Below are 20,211 nucleotides of genomic sequence, written 5' to 3'. Positions count from 1 at the left end.
GTTTGCACATAACTGCTAATTAGTGGCAATTAGCTCGAGTGTGTCAGAACATTTGAAAACTTTTCATATTATCCCTGCAGATAATATTTTCCTTTGGCATTTTGTTCAGTCACACACCCTAGAATTGCATGACTCCTAACACAGGCACTGTTTGCTGAAACACGGCCGTGTCGAGTCCTTTGCGTCTTGTTTTTGTGCCACGAACCTTGATTGATGGACTAAATATTAAAGATTGATTTGGAGATTTTTACTGGACTAGTTGTTGTTGTTTTTTTTTTTTTTGCCCTGCTGTTTCTCCTTGTTAGTATATAGAGATGTCCATAACTTTTACTGCTTGTTATCTAAGCATTTATGATATATTTCTTGTCTTTTCCACAGATGTGGCTGTTGGAAATGATCAGCTCCTGACAATCCTCAATAAACTGATTAAATATTTCCAAATTAAGGTAATGCAATTTATTTTTGTTTTACTTTTTGTTCACATACTTTATTGATATCATAACCATAACACAAGTGAATAAAGAAAAACAATTCAACTGACAACCAACATCAAGAAAAAGATGTCTAAGCAAACGGTGAAAAAAACTCCCCCTCCCCCAATCCAGTAACTCCCCCACCCTGAATCAATCACCCCCCTGCTCCCCCATCCATTAAAACTCCCACTCTCTGAATCATTCCCTCATTCTCTGAGCTCTTTGACACCTACAAGGGTCTCCCTGCTGGCTAGTGGGGTATAGTTGGGATCTCAGGTCTCTCCTGCCCTATCAGCAGTTGGTTTAAAAATGATGACCAAAGTCCCCTAGCAGTAGTCTTGCAGTGCACATCCAGCCAATAGGAATAACCAGGGATCCCTCCTACCCATAATAGGTACCAGGGAGACTTCCAGCAGATGCTGAGGAGTTCATGGGTAGAGGAATGAGGTTCAGGAGATTGGGGGATTGATAGATTAGGGGTTTGAGAGGTAGGTACTGTACTTGATGGATAATGCACCCCTCCATTTAAGTGACTCCCCAGGAGTATCTGCCCATGACATGCCCCCCTCCAAAAAATATTTTTTAAAAGTATGTAACGTGTGAGCACATGCAAAGATACAAAATATTGCAAAACACTTTAACACATTTTGTGGTAGCCAGTTTTCCTGTGGTAACGCCATGTTAAGATCTGAACACCCTTTAGTAAAAGGGCTCTATTATTTTGCAAAAAATGTGCCTTATTCCCTGAATGACACATAGAGGTCCTTTTACTAAGATGCAGTAAAAATTGGCCTTAGCATGCCCTTATACGAGTCTCTCCTGCACCTCAAGTTATTTTTACCATGGCCTTATTTTCTACTCATTTCATTTATGACCCTACACTAATGTTACCATTTGCATAGCGATTGCAGCGCTGACACAGATTAACAGTGGACTCTCTTCAGCACTTTGCATAATTTTCAAGCTTTTATACATCGACTACCCATATCAAGACCCCTGAGGCAGGCACTTGGCCAAAACAAGGTGTCATGTCGGGCATTATAAGAATAAAGTTACTTCATTTCAATCCCATCTTCCTGTTTCTATTGGCAAGCCTTGCTAGTCGCACTGCTCTTTTTGTGTTGACTCTTGTATGTGATGTGTGAGCACTTACCACTACCTATTTAGGAGTCTGTTAGGGCTCCTTCATTAACCGAGTACTAATCAGTTAGCATGCAGTAGTGTAGATGCCCCTTTAAAAAAATTCTTAAAAAATAATTACTGCTTGCTTAGTGCATGCACATGGCAAAATGTTTTTGGGCGTCCTGCGTTAGGCCATTTTTGCTACCTTTCGGTGCATGTTAGCACTTAGCACAGCTTAGTAAAAGAGCCTCATAATGTGGCTTCCTCTGTCAGTTCGTTAGTGTGCCCTGGGGCCTAGGCCAGAGTTAACCCCTTTACTGAGACCGAAAGTCTATAGTTTAGAAACTATCTGGGAGGCCATTTCAACCCTTCAGTCTTCGCCGGGAGTTGAAATACCGAATTTGTCTTCACACAGTAATTCGATGCTCACTGAAAGAGTGGTTATAAAAAAAAAGAATATCAAATTTGGAAAATAAAGTTGCAGCAGCTAAAGGGCCCCCATGTAATTATACATTTTTCTTTTTGTACCTTTTCTTTTTTTCATAATGACTAAGTTCTTCATATATTGTTTATTTCCTTGGTGACGTTATTTTATCAAGTTAAATATTAAGGGGTCCTTTTACTGGGCAGACTGGATGGACCATGCAGGTCTTTTTCTGCCGTCATCTACTATGTTACTATGTTACCAAGCTGCGGTAAAAAAGTGGCCCACAGTAGTGTGGACATGTGGATTTGCCATGCGCCCAGGCCACTTTTTACCGTGACCATAAAAACCCTTTTTTTTTAAATGGAGTTCTTTAATGGCTATGTGCTAATGTTAAAATTGGAGTGCAGCCGTTTACTGCCTGAGCCCCTTACCACCACACTACTCACGTGATAATCGGGTGGTTCACGGCGATGACCATGAGCTGCCCAATTACCGCCTGACATACCCTGGAGCTAGAAAATATATTTTATTTTCTGGGCATGGAAAACAGTGCGCACCAAAAGCAGAACTACCGTTGGGCACCTGGGGTGCCCTGCAGTAGTGCTGTTTTCCCATGCGGTAGGCCTATCACCCCTAAAGTGAATAAATAAAACGTTTTTAAAAATTACATTGCATAAAATTGATTTAACTCATGTTTTTAATACACAATTTATGTATATTAAAAAGTTTCAGTGCATGTTAAATTTTATTATTAACACTCATTTATAAAACGCATTGAAGAAAAATCAAGGAAAATCTGAGTCAAAAACACATTTCTGAAAATGAACCAAACATTTTCTGCCTGTGTACATTCATAAATTTTACTAATTAGTAAAGGACCCATTTGGTGTTTTAATATGTGTTCCAAGATTCATTAAAAAGACATTGGCAAATATTACCCATAAAACCACAGTAGCTCCTCCACTGTGGAACATTTTGAAACTCAGGAGACCACACATTTTTATTAATAAAATAGGGTATTTCTGGAGAGGATAACAGATGTCTCATAAATTTTGGATATAATAAGGAGAACAGAACTATTTTTATTATTAAAATGGTGAATTTCTGGAGCTGTCTTTCAAGATGAAATTGATTTCTTATGATTTTTTAATTTAATGCAAGAGTGTCATTGTAGGAGGATTTGCATCTGATGCTAATGAAACAATAGAGGGATTATTTTGACCTTTTAGACTGAGAGTGAATGATTTTCAGGGTTAGAGAGTTTAGATTCAGCCAAATACATTCAGATCCTTATAGTTCTTGTACAGATCTAATTTTATTTTAAACCGTGCTGTGGTTTATGCAAAGTTAAATGCTGTTTATGAGTGGATAGTTAAGGCTTTCTTACCTAGAAATATCCTCTGTCAGTTCGTTAGTGTGCCCTGGGGCCTAGGCCAGAGTTAACCCCTTTACTGAGACCAAAAGTCTATAGTTTAGAAACTATCTGGGAGGCCATTTCAACCCTTCAGTCTTATCCTAACTTATATAGGCATTTACATACTGTTTAAAATCCAGGCACCACAGAAAAAAAACAATGCAGCTTAAACAGCTAGCTGAGCAGCTAGTACAGGTTTTACCATGTAATAGACATTAGTTCAAATCCACTTTAGCCTACTGTGTATTTAAAAAAAAAAAAAACAGCGTTGTAAAAAAAAAACAACATACTAGCAGCTTAATGCAGGTAGTGGCATGTCATGGGTATGAATAGGTTGTAGGTTGTCATGACAGCTAGCACACAGGTAAGTGCCACACACTAGCAATCATAATTGATAATAACACAGCAGCACTAAGATGCGTTAAGGCCATAATGCTACTTGATGAATACCCCCTTAATGCCACTTCAAGAGATGACATTAGTGGCAGTCTGATAATGTGGCCATGGATGCCATCTCCTGGTCAAGCCCCTCCCCCTGTACAGATCTGTCCTACATCATAAGTCCCAAACTGATCCCCACCCTCTAATCTCCTCAGTGCACTCCAAGCCTTCCTCTACACCCCTTTCCTGATCACAGACATATTTTATGCCCCTCCCCCAATCAAAGGCTTCTTTTAAAAACCCTCCCCTTATACCATGCCCCTTCACAAGGTAGTCGAGGTGAGGTAAGTGCAAAATCCTATCGTACTTTAGTGAACGTACCCCTAAGAGGGTTAGTTACAAAAGTATTTCAGAGAATGAATGCATGATTTTTGTCATTTGTCATGCATTAAGTGGAAAGTGTGAGTTATTTGTCATTAACACATATTTTGCGGTCACAATGGGCTAAATTCTATATATCGCGCCTAAAAAAAAATCAGCACAGAAAAATACACCTAGGTGTATTCTATAAAGTAAGTCTAAAGTTATGTGTTGTTTATAGAATACTTCCAACTACCGTTTTCTGTGACTATATGTAGTCACAATCATAAGCACAAAAATGGAGAAGATTTATCAAAAATGATCATCAGCTCAGAACATCTACATGTGATTAATTAAGAGAGAGGGTTGTTGCCTCTAGGTCGCGATTCTAAAACTATTAATTGCAAGAAGGATTGGACCTTAGGAAGCTAAGTAGCCGTTACATGCTAATCGTATGAGTGTTTATCATAAGTTTAAAAATTAAATAAGAAAAAATATTTCAAAAAAAGATAAAGAACAACATCAGAAAATATACGTTTGAAAGAGACAGCTACACTTGGGGTGTTGTTGCCAATGATGAAGCAATCCAGCCCCCACGGGCTCTATATAAATTAGAGCTGGGGGCTTCTTGAGGCAACAACCCTCTCTCTTAATTAATCACATGTAGATGTTCTGAGCTGATGATCATTTTTGATAAATCTTCTCCATTTTTGTGCTTATGATTGTATCAAGAGAATTAGAAGGAGATTTGCCTTAGGATTGTTTATATGTAGTCACAGCCATTCACACCAATGAAATCCTGGTGTAAATGCTAATGCCTAAATTACACATAGAACGAGCATATTCTATAATTGTGCACATAAATTCTAGGAACACCCACAACTCAACCATGACCCGTCCATGGCTACACCCCCTTTTCAGATCCATGTCTCAGAATCTACACGCATCACTTTATGGAATACGCTTTGTGTGCTTCAATTCTAGTTAATGCCAATTAGTGTCAATAATTGATTGTTAAGTTCAATTATTGGTGCAGATTGACTTATTAAGCTAATCAAGTTGTGCACCGAAATCCAGAATATATCCAGATTTGCACATTATATAGAATCTGGGGGAATATGAGCAAAATAATAATGCAGAAAAACTCAAGATCCAGATCTGAAATTCATTTGGCAAGAAACTCTGATAGCTATAAAAATCTGATTAAGAAAGCAAAGTAGTTATACTATTAAGAACAGATAGGTCTCACCACTTCAGACCCCAAGTGTTTGTTTAAACTCTTTTCAGATCTTACCCAACCTCAGGCCCCTTTCATCCCTGACCATAATTTAACAAGTCATAAATTGGCTGAATATTTTCAAGTAAAAATTAATAACTTACGTGCAGTGCTCATATTAAGAAATATCCAGTGTACCTGAATGTAACTCACCTTGAGCTACTACTGAAAAAGGTGTGAGCAAAATCTAAATAAATAAAATAAATAAGTTGATTAGAATTTATAGATCTTAATCTACCTTGTTGTCCACGATCCATTATTCATTCCTGCTGATCGCAGTCAGTCAGATTTTGCAACCTTTGCCATTCTGACAGCTAATTTTTGTTAAAACACTTCTCAAATTCTGAGTGTGCTCTTTATGTTTGCCCTTCTTTTCTATTGAATCAGCTACCACTGAATTTACTACTTAGTTATATACCTTGTTTCAGCAGGGACGCTTTCCTAGCTTTTTGGGAGAGATTATTTTGACACCCATATTGAAAAATTCTACTCATAATATCATGAATCCATCAAATTATAGACCTATAGCAGGTATTCCATTGTGGCTTGCCAGATAACAGCTTACTTGGAAAACCACAACATCTTCTCACCTACTCAGTCTGCCTTCCGTAAAGGTTATCACATTGTGACTTTACTCAGAGCTACATTCACAGATAGCCCATGGTCAGCAGCTGATTTTATTACAATTAAATCTGTCTGCTGCATTTGATTTGATAGATCATGATTTCATGATCTAGACTCCATTGGTATATCTAGGCAAGACCTAGACCGCATGGTTTAACTTAGTAGAAACCACTTCTACCTAGTTCAACCACGCTGAAAATTGACTCCTACATTCTTACCCATACTCTTCAAATGCTCAGTTTTTTGAGGTTTGCCTTTCTTTTCTTACAACAGTGCCTATATTACTGTATCCTTAATTAACAGGAAAAAAAACAGAGAAGTAGCTGAGTTGAAAGGATTGCTTTGCTTTGCAATGCTAATGATGTTTCAGGATGCAAGTGTTTGAACCTAATAAGATCCTTGCCTCTGCCAGTGTCAAAGTCAATATTGCTTAAGGTCCTTAGCTTTCATCTTCAAACATTCGTTAGCCTCATGCATATGGAAGAACAAAACAGTTTGATTAAACTCAAGCCAGCTCTATTTCCACTGCATGAACATTCAAAACATCCATGCGAAGTATGATTTAGCTTGTATTCCAAGGCTTTAGAAAAGTCTGCAGAAACCTACAGAACATCAATGCACAGAGTATCTATGGATTTCTGCATGCTAGAGAATGACATTCATTAGTACGCATTAAGGGGCCCTTTTGCTGAAGCTTAGCGTGACTAACGGACATTAGTGTGCGCTAGATGTCACAAGGTATGTAAGTATAAAAGAGGATGTATAGCATTTAGTATGTGCTAATTCTGTTAGCGCACTAAGGGGACATTTTACAAAGCGCCGGTAAGCCCAACGCAGGCTTACCACACGCTAACTTGGAACTACCACCAGCCCAATGCAGCTGCCGGTGGTAATTATGCCTCGAGTGTACACCATATCCGGCATGCCGGAAAACATTTTTTAATAGCGTGGTGCTAGCCCAGCAGTAGTTGGGTTACCACTGGGTTACTGCAGGAGCCTTTACCACCTCCTCAAAGATGGCGGTAAGTTCTCCACCCACATGGCCACGCAGTAAGAGTAATCTTACCGCATGGTCATTTTTTTAGCGGCTTTTTTACCCACTGCGGTAAAAAGTGCCCTGGCGCGGAAAAAACAGCTCCGGCCACTACTGCAGGCCCTTTTCCCACAGCTTAGTAAAAGGACCCCTAAGGTTTAGTAAAATGGCCCCTGGGTTTGTTCATGTGTCATAAAAAATTTAGGGCTCCTTTTACGAAGCGGTGCTACCGATTAGTGTGAGCTGAATGCGAAGAAGCCAATTCAATTCCCAAACGTGTCTTCGCATTCAGCACATGCTAATCAGTAGCGCTGCTTTATAAAAGGAGCCCTTAGTGCATTCTAAATCAATTTAACATGATAACCTATAAATTAATAACGCATGATATGTTGACTCACATGCTTTAGTCCAAACAGCAAAAAAACAGCACCAAGGGCCTTAAAAAGAGGAACACAATTGTGTCCCTCTTTTTAAGGGCCTTGGTGCTGTTTTTTTTTGTTTTGTTTTGTTTTTTTGCTGTTTGGACTTTTGCTTGTACTTTGCTCCCTCTCTTTGCGACTCACATGCTTTAAAAATTTTTTAGCAAAACAAATATGTAAAATGATTCCCTCCCTCCCTCTCCAAAGAAAAATCCAATAAAAAAAGACCACTGAATCAAACCGAAAATGTTTGTTTTGAGCAAATCCCTACTTTACATCCACACAACCTAGGCAAGAGTCGATACCTAATGAACACACACACACACTGCCAGGTTAACTGGAACTAGAAGCTGTACATGTAAAAATAATTTTTAAAATTTATAGTTTATAAAAGTGATTGTCTTGTTTTTGGTTTTTAAATACACAAATCTAAAACAATGTTCATGTTTCCTATTTTCAGTATGTTCGTGGTAGCATCTTTAAAGAAATCCCCACAACCTCTTACAGTAAGTGCACTGTAATTTCTTTTTATGGATCTACTAAGAATATATTACTTAATAATTCAGGGACTAGTACAATCTTTTAGATTCCTCTTTTTTGTTCTACATTTTCATTCCTGAATCAAAGTATGTGAATAAAGTATTTCAAATATCCTTCTACTGAGTTCTCCCACCATTATGAATCTTGGTAAATTGGGATGTGACTTTATTTATTTAAGACATTTATACCCCACATTGAGTTCAATGTGGCTAACAATTGAGATTAAGTAGGCAATAATAAGTGTACAACAACCATGTTATAATACAGTCAATATCTGACGTATAGACAGAGAAAGAAAATAGATCATGCATTATTTGGATAAGTAAGGACATACCCCCAAATTCTATAAATGGCATCTTAATTTGTGCGTGATAATTTGGTCGAATGGCCAAACTGAGCACACAACTTAATTGATTAACAAGCCAATCAATATTGATAATTGGTACTTAACCAATTAGCAGCACTAATTGGCTTTAATTAGAATTTATGCGCACATCATTCTAGGCATATTCTATAACATGGTGCACGTAAATATTCTATAACATGGTGCATGTAAATATTAATGCGGGTAACTGCAAGTGTTATAGAATTGTCCTTTATCCATGTACTTTGGCATTATTTGTATTATTTTGGCCAGAAAAAAAAAAAAATATATATATATATATATATATGTGTGAGGTAAAGAAAGAATCCCTATGATTCACTTCTATATATTATAAATGAGGAGAAAAAGACTTCAGTAATTTTAACAGCTTCTGTAAATGTCCGAAATTGCCGAACAGCCTTACAAAAAGCACATCACAAGTCTATTTTCAATATGCAAAAAGTCTTTTCAATGTTCATTAATATAGCATCAGTGCAGTTGCAAATCAATTTCAATCTCCACTTAATAGGCGTGTGCACACTTACCTGTTGTATAGAAGCTTTCAATTATTCTTTAGGGAGCTGTCTGTTTCACAGCACTTGCTTCCTCAGAAGCCTCCAATATCCACATGACACACCATTAGCATGATAATAATTGCTGTCTGCATACTAAATCCATGGTGGACAGCTATTGTTATCCTGCTAATTGTAAGGATTCTTTGTTTAACTCATTTATATATTTTTTCAAGTTTTTGTGTTGGAGTGGGTTTTGCTGCCATATTTAAGTTGACTTAAGTATCGCTATACTAGGACAGACCAAAATCCCATCAAGCCCAGTATCTTGTTTCCAATAGTGGCCAATCCAGGTCACAAATATCTGGCAAGATCCCAAAAGAGTAAAGCAGATTTTATGCTGCTTATGCCAGAAATAAGCAGTGGATTTTTCCAAGTCCATCTTAATAATTGTTTATTGACTTTTCTTTTAGGAACTTGTTCAAACCTTTTTTAAACCCTGCTAAGCTAACTGCTTTTACCACATTCTTTGGCAACAAATTCCAGAGCATAATTACACATTGGGTGAAGAAATATTTTCTCCAATTTGTTTTAAATTTACTTTTATTGCTTGCCCCATATTCCTTTTGTTTTTTGGAAAGAGTAAACAAGTGATTCATGTCAATCCATTCCACTCCGCTCATGCTTTTATAGACCTCTATCATATCTCCCATCTCTTCCCCAAGCTGAAGAACCCTAGCCTCTTTAGCCTTTCCTCACAAGGAAGTCATCCCATCCCCTTTATCATTTTTGTCACCCTTCTCTGTACCTTTAGTAATTCTGCTATATGTTTTTTAAGATGCAGTGACCAGAAATTAACACAATATTCGAGGTGCACCGTGGAGTGATGCAAAGCCATTATAATATTCTCATTTCCGTTTTCTATTTCTTTTCTAATGATTCCTAGCAATCTATTGGATTTCTTAGCCACTACTGCACACGGAGCAGGAAGTGTCTGTGAAATTTGCAGCAATGCAGGCTGTTTCATTACTGCTTCTTGCATTTGTGTGTGTGTGTGTGTGTGTGTGTGTGTGTGTGTGTGTGTGTGTTTTATTGACCAAATGAAATTTGCATATCACATTTATTTTTCAGCTACCAAGGTGACAACCAAAGTAATAGAAGTAAAGCCTGGAGGTAATGTTCATACTATTGTTAAAGAAGGTGATTCATTTGGTAATGCTTTAAGGGACCCTTTTTCAAAGATGCGATTGGGCTACCACATGGGTAACATGAGCCAAATCGGCCCTATCGCCGGAGTAGCACAGGAGCCTGGCGACAGTTCTGAGGTTGGCACGCACAGTTTTCCATGGCAAAAAACAATTTTCTATTTCCTACTGCAGGAGGCATTCCTGGTGGTAATTGGCAGCGTGGGCACATTGCCGCACGCTGCCCGATTACAGTGGGATTAGCACATGAGCCCTTAATGCCAAGTAAATAGGAGGCAGTAAAAGCTCACATGGTAAATGGCAGGTGCTAATTTTGGACTTAGCACCTGTCCATTATTGCAGTAAATAGAAATTAGGCATTTGGGCAGGTGCACTAAGAGGTGGCCTGAGCTCGTGGGAAAATCACGTGCTAAAAGTAGTGCAGGCCACCTTTTAGCACTTCTTTGTAAAATAACCCCTAAATGTACTCTTTCCAATGTGGAGGTGAAAGACCAAATTTTCCAGTACTTCAAAGTGTGAACTGGTTGCGAATTGTAGTTTAATGATAGTTTAAATTGCTCAGGGGTAGATACTCAGCCCATGGTGTTCAGCAGTTTTTAAGCTGTTTAGAGCTGCAGGCTGAATTAACTCCGGATAGTCAATGCTGGACCATATCTGGGCTCCTGCATTAGCTTTTTACAGGTACCACACTCTAATGCACCTGAAATTCAAAAAATAGAAAATGCTCTGAAAAAGTGCTGCATTAAATCTGGGCTTATTCAATGGAAAAGTCCTGTGTTAGAACACATTAAGCCCAGATTACGGTGCACTGTAGTAAAACAACCCGTAAATATAGATGTTACACTGCAATTTGTTTTTAATTATTCTTCAATGTTCTGGTAGCCCTGCCTCTATCTAGATCAGCTCAAGACTTAGATTTTGGATTCATCCCCCATATGAAATGTCTGTTGTGCCACTCATCCTGAGCAGAAGTGTAACGTCGGACCTGTTCCTTTAAGGGTGCCGGACCAACCCAGGAAGATTCAAGCACTGTGGATTCATCACTGGTTTAGTCCTGTGCCTTTAAGAAAGGACATCCAGTAGGATGGTGGTACTCCCAACTGAGTGTTTTGTGAGAGAGAGGGTCGCCCTATGGAAGAAGTAGTTATCTTTTCACTTCTGCACTTACTAATGGGAGGGGCTGGCATGCAGGATCAAATTAAAAATGTGGCTGCTTGTAGATATTGTTGAGGGGGATACTCACGAGCATAGAAGCCAACATTTCAAAATCATTGGGGGTGCCAATCACAATACAAATTACCCCTCTGAACAGAGTGAAGGAGCTTGCTCAATATTGGGGGTACTTAGCACCGATTGGTACCCACAGAGCTGGCTCCTGTGCCTCAGAGATCATTGAAGGAGATGAAGAAAGGGTTTGCCCTGGATTACCCAGATCACCATTGTCCAGATTGTTTTCTTTCCCCACATGGCATCTTTTTCCCGTCTTTAACTGGGGCTAGTAGCAACACCAGCATGGGGTCTGTGAACTGGTGAGCTATCACAAGTCCTGTAATGGCCTATACCCACACTATTAGCAAAGAACCCTTGTAAGGAAAATGGGCCATCACAGGCCTGTGATCTTCTGCATGCTCACAGGCCTTGTGTTAGTCTTTCTTTGAGTTGGTGCTGCTGCTACTGCAGGCCCTGACTCAAGAGGACAGCCAGTGACAGACATCGATGGTGGTATGTTAGCTTTAAATACTGTGCTACATACAGTTGTCTACTTTGTGCCAAAATCCAAGCTTGGGCTACAACTTCTGTGAAGGAAGTTGCCCAACTCTGCACCCAGAGGTACCAAAGAAGTAATTTCATTCCTAGCAGCAAATTCTAATGTGAATCATTACAATTTCATTTTCATTGTACTGAGTTAATAGTAAATTAAGGATGCTCGTGGAATCTTTCTTCCAAACATGGATAAAAGTGTATGAAATCCACAACAACAAACCAAACATACCCTACCAGTTTCACTTTCTCTGTATAAAGAGTGTTGTACATCCCTAATAATTACAGGGAATGTTCTGGTTAGGTAAGACAAGCCTTTTGAAACATTTAAAAGGAAGTCATTTGTACATACGGACAAAAACATTTTGTTTTCGTAATTGTTTTATGTTTATTTCAGAGTTCCCTATTGAAAAAATTTCCAAAGTCGTTGGAGGCCACACAATCCAAAAAACAATCATTCAGGGTAGGTTATAAAGAGCAGAATTGTTTTTTTGTTGTTGTTGTTGGGTTTTTTTGTTTACAGGAATTACTTACGTTGTGCTAAATGGGGACCTTAAACTTCACCAGCTATTCCACACTAGTCAGTCTTTTAAACTGTCTTTGCTTCAGTTGCTTTCATTTAGCAGCTTTATTTAACATGAGAACATAAGCATTGCCATACTGGGACATACCGAAGGTCCATCAAGCCCAGTATCCTGTTTCCAACAGTGGCCTATCCAGGTCACAAGTACCTGGCAAGATCCCAGAACAGCAAATCAGGTTTTATGCTGCTTATCCTAGAATATGGAGTGGATTTTCCCAAGTCCATCTTTAATAATGGCTTATGGACTTTTCTTTTAGGAAAGTATCCAACCTTTTTTTTAAACCCTGCTAAGCTAACTGCTTTTACCACATTTTCTGGCAATGAATTTGAGTTTAATTAGTCATTGAGTGAAGAAATATTTTCTCTAATTTAGTTTTAAATTTAATACTTATTAGCTTCTTTGCGTGCCACCTAGTCCTAGTATTTTTGGAAAGAATAAACAAATGATTCACATCTACATGTTCCACTCCATTCAGTATTTTATATACATCTATCATATCTCCTCTCAGCTGTCTGTTCTCCAAACTGAAGAGCCCTAGCCACTTTAGTCTTTCCTCATAGGGAAGTCATCCCATCCCCTTTATCATTTTCATTTGATCAGTCTCTTGGCTCTCTGCCACCTGAAACTAAGCAGACAATCGGAAGGAAGTAGATTCTCATCACCTTTGGAGAGACAATGAAGAAATAAGATTGTAGGACAGCAGTAGAAAAGAGAAGTTAAAAGGAGACAAAATTATAAACAACTGAAGAAAAAAAAGTATAAATATGAATAGTGAAAACAAAACAATTTGAGCCATATATTTTAAAAAATGAACTCTCAAATTTAGAGGTCCTATACTAAGGTGTTCTATTAGATTTAGCGCATGCTAAATGCTAAGAAGCCCATTTCATCCTAATTCTATATATGGCACTCAAAATTGTGCCCTTAAATTTGGGTGCACATCCCAATTTGCATGAGCAATTTAATTGATAAACGAGCCAATTTAGTGCTCACAATTGGGCTCTAATAATCATTTATCGGTGTTAATTGGCATTAATTAAAATTTGCATGCACATTTTTAAGAGCTGGGATCCGCACGTAACTTTTATGGATAGATCCAAAAAGGTAGCATGCCATGAGAGGGGCTTTCCTGGAATTTGTGCACAGTGTAATAGAATTCAGGGATCCGCACCTAATTTAGGGGCAAGAATTTACACCAAGGTTTCAGTTGTTGTAAATTCTCGTGCCCAAAATTAGGCACAGATCCCAGTGCAAATCACTATTCTAATAATGGCACTCAACTCTGAGCAGCACTCATCAATAATTTTTATCGGCGCCCAAATTGAGTCCTTTATACCTATCGGCTTCTTAGCATTTTGCGTGCACTAAGTCCATTAGTGCAACTTAGAAAAAGGACCCCCCAAGGCTCCTAAATTTGTGCCATATTTTCACCAAACATATGAGCCTAAGGGAATCATTTTCAAAGCATTTAGACTTACAAAGTTCCATAGCTTACTATGGGGACCTTTTACTAAACTGTGGAAGGGCTAACGTGTGGGTAACGTGCGCTAAATTGAAACTACCACTGGGGTAGTGCAGGTGCTCGAAGGTGATTCCCAAAGTTGGCAGCACTGTTTCCCGTGGTAGAGATACATAAGTACATAAGTAATGCCATACTGGGAAAAGACCAAGGGTCCACTGAGCCCAGCATTCTGTCCCCGACAGGATCATTTTCTACTACAGGGGGCTTTCCCGGCGGTAATCGGTAGCTTGGCCACATTGCCGCGTGCTGCCTGATTACCGCACAAGTAGCACGTAAGCCCTTATCACCAAGTAAATAGATGGCAGTAAGAGCTCAGGCAGTAAATAGTCTTTCACTACTTTTAATATTAGTGCACAGCAAGAGAATGTGGTAAAAGCAGTTAGCTTAGTGGGGTTTAAAAAAGGTTTGGATAGCTTCCTAAAAGTCCATAAGCCATTATTAAAATGGAGTTGGCAAAATCCACTGCTTATTTCTTGGATAAGCAGCATAAGATGTATTGTACTGTTTTGGGATCTTGCCAGGTATTTGTGTATGGCAACACTTATGTACTTATGCACCGCCCCATTTTTAAAAAAGGCTCAATATTCAAAGGATTCGAGAGTTATGCTCATAAATTGACCTCTTTTTACTAAAGATTTCAGGAAATGCCTTCATTTAGGAGCATAAAAAGTGGGTGGCAATGGAGACAGATGTAGGATGTGGAAAAAAGAAGTTAGGAGCTTTAGCAGTAATTTTCACGACTAGGCTCATAAATCTAGACAAATGAATGGCAGTTCTAAATTTCTTAGCATAATTTTAAGCTCCTAAATAAAGATGACTTTTCAGATGAAAGCTTAGAGGCATATTTTCAAAGAGTATAAACTTTAAAAGTTACATAGGTGCCCTGTTACTAAGCTGCATTAAAAAGTGGCTTGCACTAGTTTGGACGGGTGAAATTAATGCATTCTGGGCCACTTATTTACCATGGTGAGTAGAAAGGCCTTAATGTAACATGACTCCTTTGTTTCCATTTATTTTAAACTAGTAAAACATGCCCATTTCTGACACAAATGAAACGGGCGCTAGCAAGGTTATCCTCCGAGTTCCAGCTTGGCCCCCTCCCTCCTCTCATCCGAGTTCTAGGCCCCCCTTTCTCTCCTCTGAGTTCCAGGCCACCCTCTCCTCCGAGTTCCATGCCCCCGCACTCCCTCCCTCCCTCTTGCATGCCCCCTCCCTCCCTCTCCTCCGAGTTCCAGGCCCCCCTCCCCTCCCTCTCCCCTCCCCTCCGAGTTCCATGCCCCCCTCTCCTCCAAGTTCCATACCCCCTTGCCTCCCTCACACTCTCTCCCCTCTGAGTGGCAGCCCGACCTGCGTTGCCTGCTCTCTTCTCCCAGTCCTCCGCCTGCCCCTCGCCTTCCTGCGTGCCGGCCTGAATTGAAAAGTTCTTACCTCGGGGTCCTGCGGCAGCAGTAAAAGGCGAGCAGGCACGGCGCTTCAGCCTGCCTTCCTTTCTGTCTCAGCTCTACCTCTGGACCTGCCCTCATTTCCTGTTTCCGGAAGGGCGGGACTCGCTAGCACCATTTTCTAAGAGGCTGTACATGCTTTCAGACTGTTTCAAATGTAAACACTGCATTTTTTTTTTTCTTTGCATGCTGCCTTTTTGCAAAGGACACTTTTCCTGTAAGTACATGGGAGCCTGTGTAGTCTGTGGGGTGAGAAGTGTATATTGTACATGCACACTTTCTGGCCATACTTCTTCAATGAACTCACTGACAATCAAATGAAGAATGAATGTTTCTACATGATGCCGTCTTTGGAAATGAAGGTTAATTTGAACTAGTTCTCTTGAAAGTGTAGTAGCTTAATCATAATCAGAAACGACCTTAATTGTAAATGGTGGATACACTGTATAAATTTCTTTTGTGGGGATACTTAAATTTAAACACACAGAGGTACTAAATACAGTATGAATTCATTTTGTACCTGCATAGTTAGGGAGCTGTGTTTCATTTTTGAGTGAACTTCTCTTTAGGTTTAGGCCCTTGTTTTAAAAGCATCCCCATGTGTAGACTGGATTATAAATGTAAAGATTGGGGGCCATTTACATGTGGTTCTGCTCATAGGTGCCGACTCCGTGGGTGTTGTGGGTGCTCAAGCACCCCCAATATTCCACCCACCGGAAGTAGTTCGTTCCCTCCCTCCGAGTTCCAGGTTCGTCGTCCCTCCCTCCCTTCCTTCGAGTTCCAGGCCCCCTCCCTCCCTCTGAATTTTAAAAGTCATCTCTTGACTTGTCTTGACTTACCTCGTCGGGGACGGGTTACAGCGGCCGGTATCAGCGGTGAAATGCATGCAGGCTCGGCCCTTCTCTCTCCTTCTCTCTCAGCTCTGGTCCCGCCCTTGCGGAAACAGGAAATGAGGGGGAGGGGGGACGAGGGGGAGGGGGGAATGCACCACCTGTAAAAAAAAAAAAATGTCAGCACCCCCAATCATTTTGAAAAGTTGGCTCCTGTGGTTCTGCTTACCACGTTTTCCTTGGCAGGAGGTATGATAACAGCAAGGAAAGGGCCTAACACAGTGGTGTGAAATCAACACTTTCACTGATCCCAACGCATGCATGAGTTCCTGCTTGATGGGCTGAGGTTGGCCCCCTGACCCCCAACATTACTCCATCCAACCCCCTCAAGGCACCTTACCCCCCTAATCTTCCCAAGTACCAAACAAAAAAATCTCTCACTCTGTGGTATAGCCGCCTGCAACTACAGTGCATTTTTTGCACTTACTGCATGTTAATTTTTACCTTTAATGCGAGGTAAGTGCAAAATCTTTACTGAAAGGGTCCCATGCTCTTTAATGTGCAAACTCTTTCAGTGCATATGGTTTTCCACAAATTTTACAGGTTATTACAATTGCATTTATTGAACAGTATCCTCACACATATTTACAGCTCATGCAGATGCAACTGTCTAAATCTTGAGGGCTGCATAGCATGCTTCCACAATATTATAATGTTTCTTGAACTTTTCTGTTATTTAGTAAAACACAATTATCAGTCCCTTTTACTCTGCACAATATTTGTTACTGGTCCGCCATCAAAAACTATTAGCATGATTCATGGGTTACAAACCCATAGCTGTTCATGCCAGCATTTGGGAAGCAATGAATACAGCATCTATGACATCCAATGGACCAGGTGGATTAAAATAATCAAGAGTTTAGTTTGTGCTGGAACGAAGTGGAATGGTGTAGCAGCATTCCCTTGGGTTCAGGAACTGACATCAACACACATGACGCCCCCCCCCCCCTCTCCCCGGTCAATCTTTTCTCCCTTTTGCTCTTTCTCTATCCCTCCCTCTCCCCACCCCCCCTATACTTTTTCAAGGCTGCCTTCTGCTTTAGAGGTTGTCAGCAGCAAGCAGCGATTCACAACATGCTTCTTGTTCTGACATCGGAGCCTTGTGTCTGATGCAACTTCCTATTTCTGTATAGGCAGGAATATCAGACAGAAGGCTCTGGTTTCAGCATGAGCAGCATGTTGTGAATTGCTGCTCGCTGCTTGCAGCCTCTAAAGCAAGAAGACAGCTTTGATAAGGTATGGGGTGGGGTGGGGAGAGGGAGGGAGGGAAGGATTCCATTGCGCATTAGAGAAGGAGCAAAAATGATAGAAGCCTTATTGCGGGGGGGGGGGGGGGGGAAGAAGAAATGCAGGACTGATGGTGGGTGGGGGGAGGAGAAAAGCAGGACCAGTGGTAGGTGGGTGGAATGGAGTGGGGAGAAGGAGGAAAATTGGACCAATGGTTGTGGGGGGTGTCTGGCTGGCTAGAAGGAGGAACAGAGAAGGAGAAATGCTAGACCAATGGTGGGTGGGTGGGGTGGGGTTGGGAGGAGATGGAGAAAAACTAGACCAATGGTGGGTGGTGAGGAGGAGAAAAGCTAGACCAGGGTTGGCGGGGAGAAGAAGCAAGGCTGGACTATTGGTTGAGTGAGAGTTAAAGTTAGACTAATGGTGGGTGGGGGAAAAGAAGGAGACAAGCTGGATCAGTGGTTTGTGAATGGGGGAGGGAAGGACAATAGCTGGACCAATGGTGAGGTTGCGTGTTGTAGGGGAGGAGGAGAAGGAGAAATATTGGACCTCTGGTTGGGGTGGAGGAGAAATGCTGGAAATGGAGGAGATGGCATAATGGGGTCAAGGGGAGAGAAGAGAGAGTGGACTTGTAGATATGAAGTGGGAAACAGTGGGGATATGCTGACTATTGGAGGAGAGGAGAAGAATGGGAAAGAGGGGGAGGAGATGCTGACTATGAGGAAAAGGAGAAAAAAGGGATAGAGAGGGAGATGCTGACTATGGGGGGAAGGAGAGAGAAAAAGGAGAAGCTAAAAAGGCTAAAAAGGAGAGCAGTTGCACTGTTGGGACAGGGAGATGATAGGCTACTAATGTTGGGGGGAGTGTGAGAGAGCAAAGATATTTGGCTACAAGAGTATGGGGATGCAAAAAAGGAGAGAGGGAAGATGCTGGGCTGCAACAGTATGGGAGTGAAAGAAGGAGAGAAAGATGAGATGCTGAGCTACAAAGGTGGAGGGCGTGGAAATGCTGAACAAAATGTGGGAGAGATCAAGAGAGATTGTCAAGGAGATGAGTGAGAGGAGAATGGTGAGTGCAGAAGGTAAAAATGTGGTAATAGGGGGCGAGAGAAGGGAATAGGAGATTGGGGAAGAAGTGATATCGGAAATGAGAGAGTTAGGGACTGAGAGGAGGCGATGGAGAGTTGATAGGGTATGTGAAAAGTAAAAAAGAAGGAGTTGGAGAACTAGAGGGTGAGAAAGAGGGTGAAATTTGAATAGACAGAAAGGGAGAGAAGAGCTAAAAGGGAAAGATAAATATATCAGAGACATATGTAAAGGAATAAAAGAAGACAAGAGGAACAAGGAGAAAGGACAAATAGAAAAAGTTGGCAGAAGATAGACAGGAAAGCAGAAGAAACTCACTGAGACTGACATGATGGGAAAAATAAAATGCCCAGACAACAAAGGTGGGGGGGGGGGGGGGGGGGAAGTGTTTTTATTATGAATTTATGAATTGGAATATGTTAGTTTTGAGAAATGTACTTCACATATATCTTTGTATTGTGTTCAATACAAGAGTAAATGAATTTGCTTTTATTTTTCCAGTGTTGAGTGCTGCGTTTTGACTTCTTGGGGTTACCAGTTCAATTTTTATTTTCATATTTCTGTTTCTAATTTGATGAGGGTCTGTTTGTCATTGTGTTTTGCCTGTGACCGAGGGTCATTATATTATTTGCATGCAGTTTGTGTAGAAATCTATAGAAATCCCACTTATTCCTTCTGACCAGTAGTAGGTATATTGGTATTCTATGGCTCAGTGCACTATTTGTAGTGTTGCTTATTCATAGGTGTTGCTATTTGAATCTTTGGAATTAGTGCTACAGTTGTATGTCAGGTTTGGAAGTATGTCAGGTTTGGAATTTTTTTCAGGTTTTGTATTTCATAGTGTGTCTGGTAATGGAGAGATTTAATGTTGCTGTTGCTCAGATTACATTAGAATCAGAATATATTTTGTTTGGCCACTTCCAAGAAGAAATATCCTACCTGCTGCTGGGAAGAGGTTAGATTTTTGTGGCTACAGAGCATGTTTGCATTTAATTCATAAGAACTGCTATACTGTGTCAGACCAAAGGTCTTTGGAAATGTAAGCATTCCTCTGCCCCAACCCAGCTACTCTGCCCTGCAATGGCAAAAGGAAGCAAGTGCTTGAGTAAAAATAGACACTTGCTTCCTTTTGCCATTGTAGGGTAGTACTTCATGCCACCCAGCTGCCAAAACTTTCTGAGGAAAACTCTATGGTATCAAATGTGTAAATGTTGAGAAAAACACTGATTAGTCCAAGATTTTGTTGATAAGGTTGCAAATTTGTTCTACTGTAGGTGATGTTCCTTAATAACATTTTTAAAATTAAATATATGGATTTTCCTAGTATATATACATACCAGCTTTCTTTTAATCCACAGATGAAGTATTGTGTATGTAGGTATGGCCAAGGGAGGTGCATGGGTGGGTCATGGGTGTTCCAAGGATTTAGGCACAACGCCACAAACATTAGGCTGTCATTGGGTCAGCTGTTCAGTGTGTTACATCTCACATCAAGGAGCAGAGGAGCAACTATGTAACACACTGAACAGCTGACCCAATGGCAGCCTAAT

General features: G+C 40.4%; 1 protein-coding gene across 3 annotated transcripts in view; it reads left to right on the top strand.

Moving 5' to 3' along the window:
* The window catches only part of POSTN (periostin), a 146,828-nt gene that overhangs the window by 103,251 nt on the left and 23,366 nt on the right, over positions 1-20,211 (top strand). For all 3 annotated transcript variants that reach the window (XM_030200402.1, XM_030200403.1, XM_030200404.1), the window contains exons 15-18: positions 379-446; positions 7,990-8,035; positions 10,077-10,118; positions 12,309-12,374. In XM_030200402.1, coding sequence (XP_030056262.1) covers positions 379-446; positions 7,990-8,035; positions 10,077-10,118; positions 12,309-12,374 — 222 coding nt within the window. The remainder of the gene's footprint in view (positions 1-378; positions 447-7,989; positions 8,036-10,076; positions 10,119-12,308; positions 12,375-20,211) is intronic.

The sequence above is a fragment of the Microcaecilia unicolor genome, chromosome 4 (genome assembly GCF_901765095.1).
Source record: "Microcaecilia unicolor chromosome 4, aMicUni1.1, whole genome shotgun sequence".
Lineage (NCBI taxonomy): Eukaryota > Metazoa > Chordata > Amphibia > Gymnophiona > Siphonopidae > Microcaecilia > Microcaecilia unicolor.
This window is presented reverse-complemented; position numbering and strand designations above follow the sequence as displayed.